Source organism: Onthophagus taurus, chromosome 7 (genome assembly GCF_036711975.1).
Source record: "Onthophagus taurus isolate NC chromosome 7, IU_Otau_3.0, whole genome shotgun sequence".
In the NCBI taxonomy this organism is placed as follows: Eukaryota; Metazoa; Arthropoda; class Insecta; order Coleoptera; family Scarabaeidae; genus Onthophagus; species Onthophagus taurus.
The window spans coordinates 28,567,750-28,587,532 of record NC_091972.1 but is presented as its reverse complement, the minus strand read 5'-3'; the positions used below and the strand labels follow the sequence as shown (position 1 = coordinate 28,587,532).

General features: G+C 35.0%; 1 protein-coding gene and 1 long non-coding RNA gene across 2 annotated transcripts; both read right to left on the bottom strand.

Moving 5' to 3' along the window:
* Window positions 1–1,786: 1,786 nt before the first annotated feature.
* On the bottom strand, window positions 1,787–4,717 carry LOC111419143 (uncharacterized). Its single transcript, XR_002706904.2, has 3 exons — window positions 3,893–4,717; window positions 1,959–2,083; window positions 1,787–1,898 (listed from the first exon to the last, which is right to left on the bottom strand). It is a non-coding gene; the product is annotated as an uncharacterized lncRNA (long non-coding RNA).
* A 3,678-nt stretch (window positions 4,718–8,395) lies between these two features.
* Window positions 8,396–19,367, bottom strand: LOC139430543 (uncharacterized). The gene is made up of 3 exons (XM_071197667.1): window positions 17,890–19,367; window positions 9,910–10,187; window positions 8,396–9,847 (listed from the first exon to the last, which is right to left on the bottom strand). Exons 1-3 carry the CDS (start codon window positions 18,743–18,745, stop codon window positions 8,987–8,989), a joined length of 1,995 nt encoding a protein of 664 aa, XP_071053768.1. The 5' UTR covers window positions 18,746–19,367; the 3' UTR covers window positions 8,396–8,986.
* Between the last annotated feature and the right edge of the window lie 416 nt (window positions 19,368–19,783).

Here is a 19,783-nt window from a genome sequence, read left to right as displayed (position 1 = left end):
TACTTGAATATTTGTTGTTGATTCATTACAACAGCCTGCAAAGTTATAAAATTTCGTTTCTTATTTTTTGTAAATTTTATATTATCAATCATCTCTTTAATATTTTCTATGCGAATAACCAATAATTTTAACGAATACATATATATAATCAACGCAAGTAACATGATATTCATGGCAACTTTTATAGAATATGCTTGAAATAACAGTATTAAAGTTAGTTCCCAATGTTTCAATTGAGTCGGAGCATAGTATTCAATTACTTCACAATATTTAGTATTTTTGAAATTAACACAATTACTCTCAAACAAAATACAATATGTAACAAAATGCGCAATAAGAAATCCTCCATAATGAATCATTTTTAATGCGATACGAATGTTATTGTCAATGATTTCAACTCTTTTCGAAATACTGAAACCACTAAAATCGCTTAATAAATCAATTATTTCCATCATACGATGTCGATTTCGCCATAATTGAATATTAACAGATAAAAGTAGTGCGGCCATCATAAGAAATTCGATGTGAAACAACAATATTTTAAAATTTTCCTTGCATTCTAAAATGATTATAAATCTCTTATTTTTATTAATCTTTAATCTGTAATGTTAGAAAACTTACTTATAATTTCTTGTAGAAATGGATAACAATTCCAAATCAGATTTACACCAATTAGAATTGTTGGTGCAAAACCTCGTACTCCTTGCGAAATAGGCCAACTGTAATATAGTCGAAAATATTTTTCTATAAGATAAAAACCGAGTGTTTGCGACATTCTGTAAGCAACTGAACTGAAACATCAAACGTCCACGTATGATCATATTAAAAATTGAATAATGAGAATTGAGTTACAATCAATGGAATTTTTTATCAGGGAGAAAAAAGGGTATAAGAAAATCCACATCAAGTAGAAAAAACTGATTGGATTACTAATTTATTAATGAAATAACTTCACCCCTAATTATTTAAAAAAAAATTCACAATTCTACGTTTTATCTCGGGTTTCTTCTTCGCCTTGTGATCTAAAACGTATCAAATTTTCTTGGAGATTTATATTAATTTAAATAATTTATAATAAACCCAACCAACCAGAAAACTCCAATCTATAATAAACAATTTGTCAAGAAATCTTAAATATCGATAAATAACTGGTGTCAGATCGGTTGTGGTATAGGCTTTTTTGACGTCTAAATTTCAAGATAGAAACTCCAAATTCGATGTACAGGTGTGTCAAATGTGTGGAATATAGCCAATAACTTCGCCATTTGTGGTTTTAAAGTAAAATATTTCAAATATAAGATTCTTTATTAATAGTGGTGCATTTTTTGGCGATATTTGCTTGTTCGTATTGTTTTTTGTTTCGTTGCTATGGCAACCAACATTGTTATTTTAAATGGGATGCATATGTTTCTTTTACATACTTTGATAGAGGATAAATCAAATATTCTGCTGAGAACCGGTATAAAATACAAGGAATTGAGGTATGTTAAAAGTATTGAACAGCACATTGAGGCGTCAGCAGTTGAATTAACAGGCAGGAAGATGATAATCCTGTCCATCTATAGGTCTCCTGACGGCGACATAAATACCTATCTAAGTGCCTTAAACGAGATCCTAACTCACATTGATGAAAATTATCCAAACTATAAACTTATAGTATCAGGAGACTTGAATATAAATTTCCGCATGAAAGTGTCAATACAGCCGACCTATTAGAATTGATGAGGGAATTTGGACTGCAACAAACGTTTGACTCACCCTCTAGAGTGAATAGAAAAACTAGTAGTTGTATTGATAATATATTTTGTAACCTAAATAACAATTGTCAAAGAAACACCACGATGCAGCTTCACATCGGTGACCACTACGGACAAATACTGATGATAACCAACAAAGACCTAAAAAAGGAAAAAACACAAAAAATTAAAAAAAGAATTTATAACGATGAGAACACTCACTTTTTTAAAATCGCTCTTTCCACAGTGGATTGGCAGCCTCTCCAAAAATCCGAGAACGCAGGTGAGTTGTATGATGTTTTTCATAATATATTCTGTGCAGTCTTCGATGATTGTTTCCCGTTTGCCTATAATAAAAAACGGAATACTAAATTTAAAACAATTTATATGTCTAAGGAGACTAGAAATCAAAAGGACACACTAGATCTTTTGGGGTGGCTGGCCTCTGTAACTAGCATATTTGTCCAGAGAATCCTATGACAAATATGCTCAATGTAAACAAAAGTACTTTGATCTCTTAGAGAGCGAAAAGAAAAAACATTACACGAGAAACATTTTAATGGCCGATAATAAACAAAAAAAGATGTGGGAGGTTATTAATAAGGAACGATCCTATCATCATGCACAAAAAGAAGTAGGAACGAATTTAACTGCACAAAACTTTAGTAACTACTACGCTGAAGAAGTTGAAAAACTGGTAAAGGGTTTGAATCCGACAACGACGAGTTCCAACGTTTACGTAAAGAATACAGCAAGAATTTTTTCAAAAAGTCTTTACTTTAATCCCTGTTCCAAAGACGAGATAACAAATATAATTAACCATTTAAAACCCAAAAAGAGCGAAGATGTCTATGGACATTCAACAGCTGTTGTAAGGAAAGTTGCGAGTGAAATCTCTGAACCGTTTTGTATGGTTTTAAACATATGTATTGAAGAGGGAGTTTTTCCCGAAAGGATGAAACAGGCCAGGATCGTTCCAATCTACAAAAAAAGAGATGACAACGATTGCTCACATTACAGACCGATTGCCCTCCTTCCAGTGTTTTCGAAAATCTTCGAAGAAGTAATAAAACGCCGACTAATCAGCTACTTGCAAAAAAATAAAATATTTGACGATAGCCAACATGGTTACAGGACCGGAAGATCGACGATCACAGCTGTTACCCGAATGATACGCGATGTCACGGAAGCTCATGACAATCGAGAAAGCGTGGAAATGACCTGTTGCGACCTCACCAAAGCTTTTGATACGGTGGACCATAATCTATTATTGGATAAGCTTTTACGGCATACGGGGATCAACACTAAGTCTAATGAAATCGTATCTGAGTAACAGAACACAATATGTCGCTTGGAATGGTTCAATATCCGATGTGAAAAACAATAGATACGGTGTACCCCAAGGATCAATCCTGGGACCGATCTTATTTATACTGTATATGAACGATCTTCCTCGAAACATAAAAAACTCAGAAACGTATCTATATGCGGATGATACGTCGTTCGTAGTAAAAGGGAAAACGAGAGAAGAAACACAATTGAGAACTAACGATGTCTTAGAAGACGCGTCTGATTGGTTGCGAGCGAGCAAGCTCATCCTCAATGAAAAAAAGAATCAAAAAATTAACTTTCTCACGAAAGGAAACGATAACGTGGTGAACTTTCTTGGCTTGAAGTTGAACAATCGTCTCACCTGGTGTTAGATTTTATATTATATTGGTTAATTTATATTAGATTTGATAGGTTTATATTATATTAGTTCATTTATATTGGATTTATTTGTATCGCCTCATTTGTTTAGTCTAGATTTGAAGTGTCTCGAGTCGCAAGATTAGGGTTTTTTATCGCATTATTTATTGGGTCGAGTGAAGTGTGGGAATGCGTTGGGGTGTATATTTCGGTGTTTAGGTAAGGGTTTTTAGTTATGACCTAAAATAAAGAAGGAGCCTGCGAGCTCAACTCGTATCAGTTATTCAGTCTTCGATTTAACACCCACCGAAACAGTACCCCTTCAATACACGCGGAGCAAGGCTCCCTATATAACTAATCGCAATTTATATGTATAGTTTAAGTGTAATTAATAATAAAGTTTATGGAAACGTAAAACCGAGATTTTGTTGTTAACCAGCGCCCACCAGATAAAAATAAATAATCACCTGGGATGACCATGTGAGTGCCCTTTGTAGAAGACTCGCGAGTGCAGTTTTTATGGTGCGAAGATTGGTGAAGTGTACCCAACCTGAAGTAGTAAGAACAGCATATTTCTCATGTTTTCATTAGTGGTTCGCACGAGAGTCTCGTTTTCGAGAGTCTCGCATGGTCTCGCCTCGTTTTCGAGATGAGACTCGAGACGATACTCGGACTAACTCGGACGAGACAAGACGAGACTTTCATTGGTCTCGTCTCGAGTCTCGTGCATGAAGTCTTGCGTCTCGTACGAGAGTCTCGCAGGTAAATATTTCTACGTGCGGACTTGAAAACCTAATAAAAATATACCGTATTTTCTCGAATCTAATCCGCACCCTTTTTACAAATTTTATATGCTCTAAAATCAAATGTGGATTACAATCGGATGTGGATTACATTGATAAACCAACTTTTTTTACCAAAAGTACATTTTTAAAATCGAGGTGCGGATAAGATTCGAGAAACTACGGTAAATAAAAAAAAACTTTTTAAAAGAACACGTTTTAATAATATTTTCAAAATGAATTAAAAAGTATAAAACAATTCTTTTTATTGAAAATATTGTATTCACTACTAATTATTCATTATATAATACCAAGAATTGTTTTTAAAAACCACTATTGGCGTTATCGGTTGACGGTCATCGTCTTCACTTTGTTTACTTTGCTTCGCTTTGTCTATCCGAAGCACGCTGCCGCCACCGGCTTTGAACCGTATTCCGACTGCCATAAATTTTGCGATATGCATGTGTTCTATCGTGTCTAAATAAATAAAGATATTACGAAACAAAAATAAAAGCTTTACCTTTAACTGGTGTTGTGGCGCCTGGGACCGCCCAAGGAACCCAACTAATGTTTACTTTAGGAGTCAAATTTCTTCTCAGTTTGATTATTCGTTGTACGGTGTGTGGATAGTAGTTATTCGAATTTTTAAGCGGGCGGAATTGTGGCAAGTTAATTCACAATGAACAGATACAAGAGGAAGAGAAGCGAACTTTTGGCTTTAGAAGATGAATCAAATTCCTGTGATTTTTCTAGTGAAAGTGAGGATATTTACATGCCAGACAATGTTAGTTTAAGTGATAATGTAACTGAAAGTGAATTGTCATCTTCGTTAAGTACCAGTCGCTCTTCGTCTCGCATACAAACACTAAACGACTCTCACAAAAGCAAATTCGATACGTATTTTAACATTGAATTGAAAGGGACAAATCGAGATAAAATAGCCAGGTGCAGAATATGTATAAATTCGAAGGAAATTGAAATGGCACGGGGCAATACTACCGGTATAAGAAAACACCTACGCAGTAAACATCCAAAAGCATATTTTGAAATATATCCAGAAGAAGAAAAACAACTGGCGGAAGCAAGTACTTCTAGACTTACTATTTCCGAAATGTTTGCTGTGAAACCGCAAAGGAAGGTAAGCTATTAGGTAATTTTATAATTTAATTATTTTAACGCTACATAATTCTTGGATTTCTTGCCTGATTGTGTGATTGTCAGGTTCAGTATAAATTTTGTAGGCAATTTTTTAAAATACAAAAATGAAAAATTTAGAAAAATAATACGAAAAGCCGAATAAAATTTTTGGCAGTTTGATTAAAAAAATTTTAATTTTGCATATCTACATTTTTGTGCATCTTGTACAAAAAAATGGAATTTTTCCAATATAAATTGTATTTATTTTATACATCGAGCAAAAGAAATTAATGAAAAGTAACTTTTTTTTCATAAAATGAACAATAAAAAAGTTTCCATATGCATAACTTAAGAGGACACACTGCATACCATCGATGCCCATATTTTTATTTATCGCATATTTGTGTTTTAAATATTGAAATCAATAAGTTTTCCAAAAGGTTTCCAAACGACTACCACTACACTAAAGAGCAGAAAATAGAGTGTAGGAAATAAAACTATTCATGCATCAATTATGTATTGCAGATTGCATTACACAAATTGTGTCATTCGTCATTTCCCAAGTAGTTAGATAAATAGCTATTTTTTACCTTTAGTCCGTGTTATAAGATTTTGTCGCATTCTTTATTATTATTTTCAGAGCACATCAGTGAAAACAAAAAAGGATAATTTTGATTCGTTGATTGTTGATTGGATGGCAAAAAAATATTTACCTTTTAATTTCTTCAATGACGAAGACACTCAGAATTTTTTTAAGGAAATATCTGGAGAGGATTTTCCAAAAAAAGATAAATTGAGAAGATTGGCAATGTTACGATTCGACTGTCTAAATAAGAAAATGACTGACATGTTGGTAGAAAATTCTTCGAAATTATTACTATAGACGGCTGGACCTCTATCAGCGGCAGATCTTATTATAGAATTACAACACATTTTATAGATGACAATTGGGAATTGAAAATCTATCGCTCTAGATTTTGTTCCTGCCCATGGGAAACATACAGGAAAAGACATCGCTCTTACGTTTTTCAAATGTCTTAACGCTAAAGGCTTAATCCACAAACTTCAAGGAATAACAATGGATAATGCCTCAGCAAATACATCTTTTATTAAGGAACTTCATGAACTTATTCCCGATTTAAATGTAGAGGACTGCCATTTTCGATGTTTTGGACATATAATTAATCTGTCCGTGCAAGATTTGTTTAATTTTTTGAAATTAAATTCTGAAGCAAATGAAGAATTGAGTGACGATAGTGTCGATGAAGAAGTTGAGGAAATTGAAGATAATTCTAATGCACTATGTAAAATACGTTCTATCTTTTCGAAAATTAAACGATCAGAGCAACTTTTAATTAAGTTTCGAAGTGCATGTGAAGCAACTGGTAATTCTCGCCAATTGACACCTGTGTTGGATGTGCCTACACGCTGGAATTCCAGTGATGATATGTTGAAAGTAGCTCTTGAAGGTAGACATGGACTTGGTGTATTGTGTCAAAATGTTGGTGATTTAAAACCATATGCTCTTGAGGACAAAGAATGGATACTGCTAGAAGAAGTGCATAAATTACTAACAAACTTTCAAATACTTTCCAAGAAACTCGGAGGAGAGAAGTACGTCACATTACCTATGGTTGTTGTATATATCAATATACTAATTGATAATATTGAGAGCAAAATATTTGCATGGGACCGAAAAGCAGATCGAAACGCTGTCGAAGAGCAGCTTATTGTTAGTTTTCAGGCTGCGAGAGACAAAATATTAAAGCATTATCGTAAAACTAATTGGATATATGCTGCAGTTTTAATTCTCGATCCGCGGCATAAGATAGAAGTTTTTGATATAACAAGATGGGGCCAAGAATTAAAAAAGACTTCGATTCAGAAATTTGAAGATGTTTATAAAGCCTATTTCCATCAATCAGAAGGACAACGTACGAAAGCAACGGCATTGGAGGAACGAGAAGATTCTAGAGCGGAAAAGTCGGATTTTGTAATTGATTTTGATGCTTTGTATGCAGTAAATCTTACGCCTTCCGAAGGAGAATGGATGCAGGAGCTTCAAAAATATTATTCTATGGCTCGGTGTAATAAAGACACAGATATACTACAATGGTGGAAAATTCATGCTTCTGAATTTCCTATTCTAAGTTTAATGGCACCAGACCTCTTAAGCATACCGGCTACTTCAGTCCCGGCGGAAAGACTATTCTCACGTGCTGCGTTAACTATAAGAAAACATCGAAATCGGCTTAATAATAAATCTGCACGATGTTTGTTATGCCTAAATGATTGGGTAAAAAACAAAATCATTTGCGACCGAGAGGGCTGAGGGCTGTTTTTTTACTTATTTCATTTTTAAAATAATGTTAAGTTTTTATTTTGTTTAGATATATTACTTACAAATAAATTATGTTATCTTTCAACAAGTGTAATTCTCTCTTCCGACTCTTACATTATAGCAAGTATTTAAGTATTCCTTATTGCACTGAATCAATAAGATTATGCATGACGAGACTTCGATACTTTTATGAGACTCTCGTACGAGAAGCGAGACGAGACGAGACTAGAGGTTGCGAGACGAGACTTGATACAAGACTTATTAGTTCATCCGCGAAACGAGACAAGACTTTACCAAAATCTCGTCTCGTTGGTCTCATGCGAATCACTATGGAGAAGTAGCCAGAGATATCAATGTTGCCTGAAATTTATACGAAGAAAGGTTTCCAGACAGAAACATCCCACCCTGTACTTCATTTTATCGTATTTTGAAACAATTAGGCAAGGCTGAAGAATTTCAACATAGAAAAATTGGGTACAAGAAAACGACTACGGTTAATGATAATACAACCAACGTATGTTATTTTTCAAAGTTTCAACCTGAGAGTTTCTTTGATCTCTGATACATTTTTTATTAGTTCAACTTTTAGCGTACCAAATTTGCATGTTTCATTTCATAGCCTTCATGCACATTGCATATAAAAACATCGTCATCTTTACCTCTATGTTTATCTTTGTGTACTTTGTGCCATCAATAATTTTTATTCTTTATAATACAAATTTTCCAATTAAATTAAAAATAATAAAATTAAATCATGAATGAAACAAACGATAAACTAAAGCTTCGTCTCACTTATTGACAATGAAAAATCCAAATAGCCATGGTGTCATCATTTCAGCTAGGTCATGACGTCTGAAACTAATAACAGCAGTTAAATCGAAATTAATTTTAAAGTTTTTAACACCCAGAGAAAATTATTTAAGTTTCATATTTGTAACATTTAACACGATAACGAAATGAAGCTATTTTTATTGAATTCAGTGTTTATAAATTTAAATTGACGGATGATTTGATCAAAATCGAAACCAATAGAACTTAAAAATAAAAGTAAAATCTATTGAGAAAAGTGCAAGAATTGAGTTTTTATTATATTTAAGAAATGAATATTATAAATTTTTGTTAAAATTTGGACCAATCGATGCTAGGTTGTTTTTGGAACCCATTTGTGGTAAATCTTCATTTTTCCCTTTTCTTTTTTTCTTGTTTTTCGTATTTTACGTTTTACCGCTGTCGCGATGCCTGTATATTAAGTTGGCTATCTTATATAGTACATAGATAAAAAGTTAAATACACAATTATTTTTAATGGTTAATGTGACCATCCGTCTTCTTTTTCTTCGATTGTGAACATAACAGATCGGGGTGAACACAATCTTTACTTATATTCGTCCTCTTCCTGTTCAACAATTTATCATCTTGCATTGAAGCCATCGTTTCCTGCTTATTCCTTGATAATAATTCAGAGGTGTCATTCTCTTTTTCATCTTTCTTAGCCAACATTTGTTTCGGCAGTGGAGCTACATCGTCCACTTTAGCGATATCGGAAACTAATTCTCGTAGGTTATTATACATGTACCATTGGCGCTCCAAAGACAATCCCACTGGTTTTATAATGTTTGGCATGAGATCATTAACAGGCTGCTGTAAAAGTTTGAATTCGATGGTTTCCTCGCTGTCTGCAAACTGTCTTACTTTCACAGAATTCGAAGAGATAATGAAGTGATGATATTGCGTTATTCCAATCAATGGTTTGTAGAATTGTTGCAAATAATTAGCCCAGTCGTACCATGTTACATTTTCAGCGGAGACAGCTTTATTGTGACCAGATGGGGACGAGGCAACAACACATTTCATTAAGTCGTCGTGAGTGTCGATATTACTAACAGCGTATTTTGCTTTGAATATGCCGAAAAACCTATCGGGTGTAAATTTTGTGTGACCTGTTAGAAGAAAATTAAATAAAATAGCTTTCTGAAGTCCCTTGGCTACTCTCCACATTAGATATCCTATAACCACATTATTTTTATTCTGACCCACACAATTATCGCTAAATAACACTAGAGTTTCAGTATTACTGGATGTCTTAAGATAATGATGAAGTATGCTTACAACACAGTTCGGACCTTTTCCAATGGAGTCTTTCTCATCGATCAAATAATTAAACTAAAAAGTTAATACAAATTTATTTACAACGCATTTTGCAATAATTATTATATATCACGTACCTGCAACTTTTCTTTTTCATTTGCAATACCAAATACAGCGCATTTCCTAGTTTTTTTAAAGAAAGCGTTTCTTGGCTGTTGCGGACTCGTGGGATAATGAACCGTTTGTGCAAAGTCGAATGATACTACTTTTACTGTATTAACATTATTTCTACAAAAGGTTTGGTAATACGTTCTTTGATTCCTGGCCTTTTGGAGATGGTTTAGAAACACAGATACCTTCTCTTCACGTACTTCCTCACGACAATTTCTTAATTGCAAAATTTTCAGCGAATTACCTATACAAACAACGATAATTGATTCAACAGATATTATTATTAAAACTAGCATTATCACTAGAACTAACACGAGACCTAGAAACTTACGGGTTAAGTATATGTACAGGGTGGCCAAATAAGTAATGATATTTAAACTAAAACTAACACTAGCACTATCACAGGAACTAACACTAGTCCTAGAATCTTTCGGGTTAAGCCGGGCGTTTTTTGAAAAAATGTTTGACGTTTCGTTTAAAATTTCACAATAAATACATGATAAGGTAATTAATAACTAATTAGTGTGTAATTGTCAACTAAGTTGTTTTGTCAAATCCGGGTCGATGAATCTCTATCGCCTCTCTCGTCAATCTTTGGAATCTTTGCTAGCACTTTGGTTTTTTCGAACTCTATGCTGTGTCCTCCTTTGTGGAAATGCTCTGCGACTGCAGATTGTTGGATCTTCCTTAGTCGGACGTCTCTTTCGTGTTCCTTGATGCGGCACTCGATGTTACGTTAGTTTGTCTTTGGCTATCGGAAGAGCGTTTTGTATTTTGCTGACCGTACCGTATCGTACCACAATATCATTCTATCTGAACGTGATTTCCAAAGATGTCGGGATAAGCAGATTAAGAAATTCGAATCGTTAGACTGCCGCACCCACAAGAGGAAAAACAACGATTTGCCAATTGAAACAGTCGTTATCAACCGATCAAGCGTCCCATTAACAGAGGAGGAAACTAAAGTACTCGCCAAAGGCTTAAATTATGCAGTCGCTCCAAAGAGGGTTCCCAAAGAAGAAATTATATGTGAAGTGGAAGCGGCTATTCGCAGAATACGTGCAGTGAAAGCAGAGGAAATTCGTCAAGACATAGCGAGAGTGCTTAAAACAGTAAAGCCACCAAAATCAAACTTAACAATGAACGAAAGAAGAGCACTACGAACGATAAGGGAAAAACCAGACATTATCATCCTACCAGCGGACAAGGGGAATGCCACCGTGGTTATGGACAGAAAGGAATACGACGAGAAGATCAAGAGCCTGTTGGACCCAGCCACCTATAAGAAAATAAAAAAGGACCCAACCGAGAAGATAGTAAGGAAGATGAAAGAACTGCTAAAATCCACAGAAATCCCAGCAGATCAACAGAAAAGCTTATTCGTACAGGCTCCAGTACCACCAAGGATATATGGATTACCCAACATCCATAAACCAGACGTCCCACTACGCCCTATTGTCAGTGCCATAAATTCTCCCACCTATCAACTAGCAAAACACCTTTCCAAGGTTCTGTCTCCTTTTACAGGTAAAACAGAGTCATATGTCAGAGATTCCACACATTTTGTAGAATCAATTAGGAGTATGAAGCTAGACCCTCAGGATATGATGGCAAGGATGTCGTGGATGGTCTTCGCCAGAAACTCATCCCGGAAGGTTTGCCCAAGTATGTCCCAGGACTAGTGGAATACTACCTATCGTCGACATATTTCAGCTGGAAGGGGGAATTCTACGAGCAATGCGAAGGAGCAGCCATGGGATCACCTCTGTCTCCTGTGATAGCCAATTTTTATATGGAGATGTTTGAAGAGAAAGCGCTAAAGAAGAGTCCTTGGAAACCGAAGCAATGGCTCCGTTACGTCGATGACACTTTCGTGATCTGGCAACATAGAAAAGAACAACTCCAGGAATTTCTAAAGCACCTCAATTCACAGCACCCCATGATAAAATTTACCATGGAAACAGAAAATGCAAAACAGTTGCCATTTCTGGATGTGTTAGTCACTAGGAAGACAGATAGGGGCATGGAACTGGGAGTATATCGAAAGAAGACACATACGAATAGGTACCTGCAGGCTTCATCCCACCACCATCCACAACAGAAGAAGTCCGTGATTCAAGCCTTATTCCAGCGAGCAGAGAGGATATGCGATAAAAAGAACCTAAGAAAAGAAGAAAGATGTGCTGCAGAAGAACGGCTACACGATGAGAGATATCCGACGAGCCACCAAACCACACAAACAGAAGGATGACTCGGTAAGTACGACACCAGCCGGTTTTATCTGCCTTCCTTATGTTTCAGGTGTGACGGAGCGAATTGCGAGGCGTCTGAAGAAGAATGATATCGTGGTACAATACGGTACGGTCAGCAAAATACAAAACGCTCTTCCAATAGCCAAAGACAAACTAACCCCATTAAAAGGAGCGGGAGTCTACCGGCTATTTTGCAGTTGCGGGAAATATTACGTTGGCCAAACTGGACGTAACATCGAGTGCCGCATCAAGGAACACGAAAGAGACGTCCGACTAAGGAAGATCCAATAATCTGCAATCGCAGAGCATTGCCACAAAGGAGGACACAGCATAGAGTTCGAAAAAACCAAAGTGCTAGCAAGAAACGGACATTACTTCCAAAGATTGATGAAAGAGGCGATAGAGATTCATCGACATGGGAATAACATGAATAGAGAAGATGGCTGGGAACTCAGCCGCACATGGAAGATGTTGGTAAACTCAACGAAGCCTTCTCCACCCGGATTTGACAAAACAACTTAGTTGACAATTACACACTAATTAGTTATTAATTACCTTTTCATATATTTATTGTCAAATTTTAAACGAATTCGTCACTTCGAACTTGTTTCTGAAGAAGGTTACAACATGGCATACGAAACGTCAAACATTTTTTCAAAAAACGCACGGCTTAACCCGAAAGATTCTAGGCCTAGTGTTAGTTCTTGTGATAGTGCTAGTGTTAGTTCTAGTTTTAGTTTAATTAATATCGGCCGTGAAAGCCTTCGTAGTTATAAGTAATGATTTCGTTATAGTAATCGGCGGAATCAATAATGTACTTTGTAATAAATCCATAAGTCCTGGTATTGTTGAAAAGATGCAAAAGATTGCATCTGTAATAAACTTAATCTACGTAAATGTATCTTATTGGCCACATAAAGCTATGTTAAACAACACAATAAACAATTTTAATGAATATATGTTTCATAAATTGTATGATTGTTGTAAAGTTGTTGAAACTTATCTGGCAAACTGTCAGACGAAACATGGTCTTTATTATAACAGGCTAGGAAAGTGTAAACTATTCGATCATATTTGTAATCATATCTTATGTAGCAATCTTGGTTCCTTCAAGCGGATAAAGAAGCCAAATGCGAATAGGGAGGTTAATACATATCAAAATCGTTCTTTTTTAGGAACACAAAAGCGAAGTCTGCCGTGTCAAATGTTTTCTACACCAATATACAGTGCCTGAGTAATAAGCTGAGCGTTCTGGAGGCTTTCCTCGCTGACAAGGAGTTTGATATTCTCTGTTTAACGGAATCTTGGCTGAAATTAACTGAGTGTGGTTTCCTTAAGTTTCTAAATTATAATCATTGCTCATCATTTAATAGAACAACTCATATACACGGTCCCACTGTTTCAAATTATGGTATACATTTCTCTTTACAATTTGTCTTAAATTATGGTATACAAAACTTTGGAAACTGCTTTATTGTATTTGTTATTGTATAGTAAATCAGTTTGTAACTTAATTTAATGAAAATTTTACACATTTCAACACAATTCAGCTGGTTCAATGTAAACGCCCTTCATGGTGAAGCTTTTGTTTATTCATGAGTTTTCATATTTTTCTCGATATCTATGCGTCTGAGAGCAAAAGCGTAAGAGAGTGTAATTTTGTTAAGAATACAATTTGCTACAACTTTCGTTCGAAAAGTTTTTCTGCAGCATGCTCAGATTCAAATTTATTCAATTTTGTAGTTGTTGCCTGCTGGTTGGCAGGCCATCATGGTTGACTCCATGCACTTTTATAGTGTCGAGAATACGTTATTTAACTTTGCTTTAGTTAATGCGTCGAAGGCACTTTTAACACAATCTATTAATTCATTCATAGTTTGTGGCGATTTTGATATTTTGAGAATTTCTGACTTGAACCTAAGAAATAGTAATATCTAAGGTAATGAATAATGTTATCTTGATTCATTATCATTAATTTTTATGGGAAACATTTTTCTCTATCACCTTTAATTTTCTACTTATAACAGAATTTAACGCAGATGATTGTCAATTTTGATATTTTGAGAATTCCTGGCTTGAACCTAAGAAATAGTAATATCTAAGGTAGCATTGGTTATGAATAATGTTATCTTGATTCATTATCATTAATTTTTATGGGAAACATTTTTCTCTATCATCTTTAATTTTCTACTTATAACAGAATTTAACGCAGATGATTGTCAATTTTGATATTTTGAGAATTCCTGGCTTGAACCTAAGAAATGGTAATATCTAAGGTAGTATTGGTTATGAATAATGTTATCTTGATTCATTATCACTGATTTTTATGGGAAACGTTTTTCTCTATCACCTTTAATTTTCTACTTATAACAGAATTTAACGCAGATGATTGTCAATTTTGATATTTTGAGAATTCCTGGCTTGAACCTAAGAAATGGTGATATCTATGGTGGCATTGACTATGGATTATGTTATCTTGCTTCATTATCATTGATTCTTATGAGAAACGTTTTTCTCTATCACCTCTAATTTTCTACTTATAACAGAATTTAACGCAGATGATTGTTAATTTTGATATTTTGAGAATTCCTGGCTTAAACCTAAGAAATAGTGATATCTGTGATAGCATTGGTTATGAATTATGTTATCTTGGTTCATTATCATCAATTTTTATGAGAAATGTTTTTCTCTATTACTTTCAGTTTTTTAATCATAACAGAATTTAATGTAGATGATTGTCAATTTTGATATTTTGGGATTTCTTGGTTTGTACATAAGAAATGGTGTTAGCTATGGTGGCATTGGTTATGAATTATGTTATCTTAATCCTTTATCATCAATTTTTATAGGAAACGTTTTTCTCTATCACCTTTAGTTTTTTTAGTCATAACAGAATTAATGTAGATGATTGTCAATTTTGATATTGTGGAATTTACTGGCTTGTGCATAAGAAATTGAGAAATTGCTTATAAATTATGTTATCTTGATCCATTATCATCAATTTGGAACCAATCAACTTGGATCTAATGGCTGGTACAACCTTATCGATAATCATCTTTTTGCATTCTGCTGCGTTAATAGACTCGATGTTTTTGGTCACCATTTTTCCTCTTACCCGGTTCTTGCTGTTTCTTTTTGCAGGTTCTTTATAAACAAAAGGCCAAAGTGCTATTTTACCGTTGAAATACTGTTTTTTTAGCACTGTCATACCGTGGTATGGAAGATGCAGCCATAAACATAACTTTAGTTATGAACCGTTTGCTTTTACAGCACCTTTCTGGTTCTGCTTCGTCCAGCGTTATGTAGTATGCAATCCTGGGACCTCTTCTTTTCTTAATTTACGTCAATGATTTAGCTAACAGCATACACGGTGCGTCCGTAATCATGTATGCAGACGACACCACTTTAATCAGTAAAAGCAAGGATTCCCAGACTGCTTGTGATTTGGCTGATTCATCGAAGACTAATGCTGAGCTATGGTTTGCAATGAATAAATTGAGCCTGAATAAAGATAAAACAGTTTTATCAACGTTCACACTACGAAAGCAGTTTAATGTTAATCCGAGTAGTATAAGATTATTGGGGGTTTATCTTGATTCTTCGTTGACTTGGGAGCAACACACGAACGCGGTTTGTGAGAAGCTCAGTGGTAGCGTTTATTTTCTGCGGGCTTTGAGTAAGAATATGTCGCGGCAGTCATTAAGGATTCCATATTTTTCCCTCTTCCTAATCGTTGATCGTGTCTTCAGACTGCAGCGACGTGCAGTCCGCGTCCTCAATAATGTAAAGTATCGTGATGATTGTAGAAACTCATTTGTTTCATTGAAAATGCTGACATTCTGGGGTGCATGATACCCCACCTCATATACGAAGGGTTAAAAAAGGTGGTGTTTCGCGGAATTCCACTGGATTAACATAACAAAAAAGGCCTATAACAAAAACTAGCCTTTTAAAGTTATAGTTTTTTGTTAAAACACTTTTTGCCCTATCTCTAAAAATAAAGTTGTGGGGGTGTTCGAAAATGTTTGTAAACAAATATAAACTTGGTATCGTTGAAAAGAGCTTTTCTTGGAATACAAACCCTACCTTATTTGTAGTGATTGTAATTTGGTATATCGCCACTAGAGAGCTTTTTCGATATTACAATAGAAATTGATTTATTACAAAAAATTGCAAAATGAAGCTAAACAAGCTAGTGAAAACCGTGCCTCGAGATCTTGTTCCTAACTTAAAATATCGGTGAAAGATGATTTAATGAGAAAATTCAATGGTTTTAATCAGTTGGTCAATCAATTACCGATTTTGTTAGAAGATGTGCCATTGGAAATACGACAAAATTTGTTCTTACAACTGGCCGGTTGTCCAGCACATTTTGCTATAAATATGAAAGACCATCTAAACCCAACAACGATGGAATTAACTTGTTCAAATTCAACCTACAACCAGACAAGACATGGAAAATAGGATTTGGAATGCCATTCACAACCCACCAAGGACCGAAATTGAATGCGCAGTTTTTTCCTCGCAAGAGAGGCTCCAGCAATGAATGGAACGTGATGGACGGTAATTTTAGTATTTAAGGAGGAATTAAAAAAACTTTTAACAGCTCGATTCTAATTTCCTTAGACCAATTAGTAGTAGTTAGTTTTACAATTATCAAAGTTATTATTATTATATTATTATGTGTTTAAAATGATGTTTATTTTTGTCAATATGCCAAATTTTCGCTTCTAATTGACTAAAAAACAACAGAATGCCAAACTTTTTAAAAAATTTTTAGAAAATTGGGATGGTCAATTAATTTTTTAAAACTATTATTATATTAAAGGTTAGGTTCACTGATTCAACAAAATCTGTCCGATATCAGAACAGCTCAAATTTATGGTTTTTCTAGTGAAAATAACAGCTGTTCTGAAGCTGTTCTGAAGCTAAAGCCGCAGTGATTAAACAGTTTAAGTAACTAGAACAACAAGAACAAGTTAGAGAGCAAAATTTCAATCAGCAAAATTTGAGTTATTTTAGATTTTTAGAGAGTTATTGTTATTTAATTGTTATTGTATAATTTAAAACCGCTGACGCAAAAATTACTGACTGAAAACCTCCACAACGTTCAATTTTCAAAGAGTAAAGTGCGGTTTGTAGAGTTGTTCTAGCAAAAATAATAGCTGTTCCAGATTGAAACTAGAAAAACTATGGTCACAGCAATCAACTAGACATTTTGACAGCCAAAGTTGTAGTGATGTAGTGATGGGACGAAGCTTGTAGATACCTGTTCGTGTATGTCTTCTGTTCTGTATCTCATCTGTCTTCCTAGTGACCAATATATCCAGGAAAGGTAACTGTTTGCAGCTTCCGTTTCCATGGTATATTTGATCAAATGGTCAGAACGGGTGCCTACAGGCTTTGTCCCATCACCGTCAACAACAGAAGAGGTTAGTAATCCAAACTTTATTCCTGCAAGCAAAAAGGATATGCGACGAAGTAGAAGGTTGCAAGATGGCCTCCGAAACATCAAACCCTTTTTTAAAAGATGCATGGCAATCGAAGTTTCTAATTCTAGATCTTGTGTTAGTTCTAGTGATAGTGCTAGTGGTAGTTCTAGTTATAAAGTTTTACTTATAGATATTATTCAATTTTTTGTCCGTAAATGATTATGAAAAATTGAATACAATAATTACAATAATTCGAACATACCTCTACAAAAATCGCAAATATCATCGGCCGGTTTCATTACTGTTACATATGGTATGTATTTATTCCAAACTCGTCGGAATGACCTATTACTTATTCTTCGTTCGTCCGGACTAAGTGAAGAAATATACATCCTATAAATTGACGACATATTTTCGCTTGATGGTAGCTTCATAACCCCATAGTCTTTAAATTTCCTAAGTCTTCCAGGCAGTGGAAAGGCTAAACGTTCAGCAATAGAGTTAATGAATTCTACTATCTTAGTAATTTCAGATGGTTGTATTGCTTTTGAATTGGAAGATGGCTTGTTGATTTTACCATGTTTTCTTACTATGATACCGTTGACATCGAAGTGTCGTAGTAAAGCTTTATAACGTTTCAATCCACAGGCGTATATAAACAGAAATAACTGACGACAAATAGGTAACTTGTAATAAGTGTAAACAATGTTACTCTTCGTTCGTAACGTTTCTTTTCGGTTTTCGTATTTTTTCCGTCCTGAGATTTTTGCATAAGCATCATCCAAGGCATCACATGTTTTACCTGATTCAATTTTACTCAATATTATCAAATCCTGTTGATCTTTCTCTAAATCTATAAAGTTATTTCTTGATTTCAGTATCATATCTCGTGGTATTACAAAATTGCATTTCCGGTTGCAACAAGATTTTTTAAAAAACTGAGTAATCTTTTCCTGCTCTTCTTTATCTTCAAGAGACACGTCTCTTGTTTTCAAAAAATCTGTTGCATAACTTTTATCTGAACTAATTGAATTGGAATCCTTGGTATGGTCTTCTGGATAGTCATTTTCACTAAAATATTGTTCACCCAGTGTTTTTAATCCATTTTCTGACAACATTCTTCACTTCACTACTAATAATTATACAACAAACCTACTAAATTACGGCGATCATTTAGTAACCTAGTACATTACAATGATAATAATATTTTAAGGTGTTTACTCGTAAACTTGATTTCGATTTAGGTCCCTTTTCATAGACCAGGCCACATATAAAACTAAAAAACGCGTTTTAAGTGCTGATAAAACTTGTAGCTATCAAATGAGGCAAAAAACATTTAAGATTAAATTTGTGAGAAGGTAAATTGAACTGAAAATGTATTTAGATCCATTTTAATTTCAAACTTATATCGTAGGAACGTGTACGTAGCAAAATAGGAAATGTACCGTGTACATTTACATATCGTACACGGTACATTTACTGAACGGAAATTTATCGTACAGACCTGTATAGTCGAAACTTATCTTATCGTAAGTACTTTTAATGTAATTTCCGATTTCGGATATAAATACCTCCATGAGTGAATGCGTTCGTCAGTCCTCTACAGTTTGGTTTCCGACCCAAACATTCGACCGTACACCAGGTACTGCGACTTGTCGAACACATAACCGATGGCTTCAATCGTAATCAAAGCACTTGTGCTGTGTTTTTCGACGTTGCCAAAGCGTTCGACATAGTATGGCATGAAGGACTTTTGTTCAAAATGCTAGAAGCGGGCGTGCCCCTGGAGTTAGTTCAATTGATCGCGTCCTACCATGACGGTAGGAAGGCGCGCATCAAATTGAAAGGTACGCGTTCGAGAGAGCGAATCCTAACTGCAGGCGTCCCTCAGGGGTCGTTGCTTTCACCAATACTCTTTTGTATCTTTGTGAGCGACTTACCTCGTACTGAGGGCACTCAGTTAGCGATGTACGCCGACGATGTGTGCACCTACAGCAGATCTGGGTCCCCCGAGATTGCCGCTCGTAGACTGCAGACAGCATCGGATCAGCTGCAAGACTACTTCGCAAAGTGGCGGGTCAAAATCAACGCTGATAAAAGTACCGTAGTACTTTTTACTCGGCGTAGAAAGAGACCCCCCGATGCGATGGTACTGC

What these genes read in the sequence shown, in the direction of transcription:
- LOC139430543 (XM_071197667.1), bottom strand. Translation starts at nt 18,745, where the DNA reads ATGTTGTCAGAAAATGGATTAAAAACACTGGGTGAACAATATTTTAGT. An exon ending in TATTTGCGATTTTTGTAGAG is followed by an intron (nt 10,188 to 17,889) that starts GTATGTTCGAAT and finishes TTGTTTGTATAG; the next exon opens with GTAATTCGCTGAAAATTTTG. An exon ending in ATGAAAAAGAAAAGTTGCAG is followed by an intron (nt 9,848 to 9,909) that starts GTACGTGATATA and finishes TTAACTTTTTAG; the next exon opens with TTTAATTATTTGATCGATGA.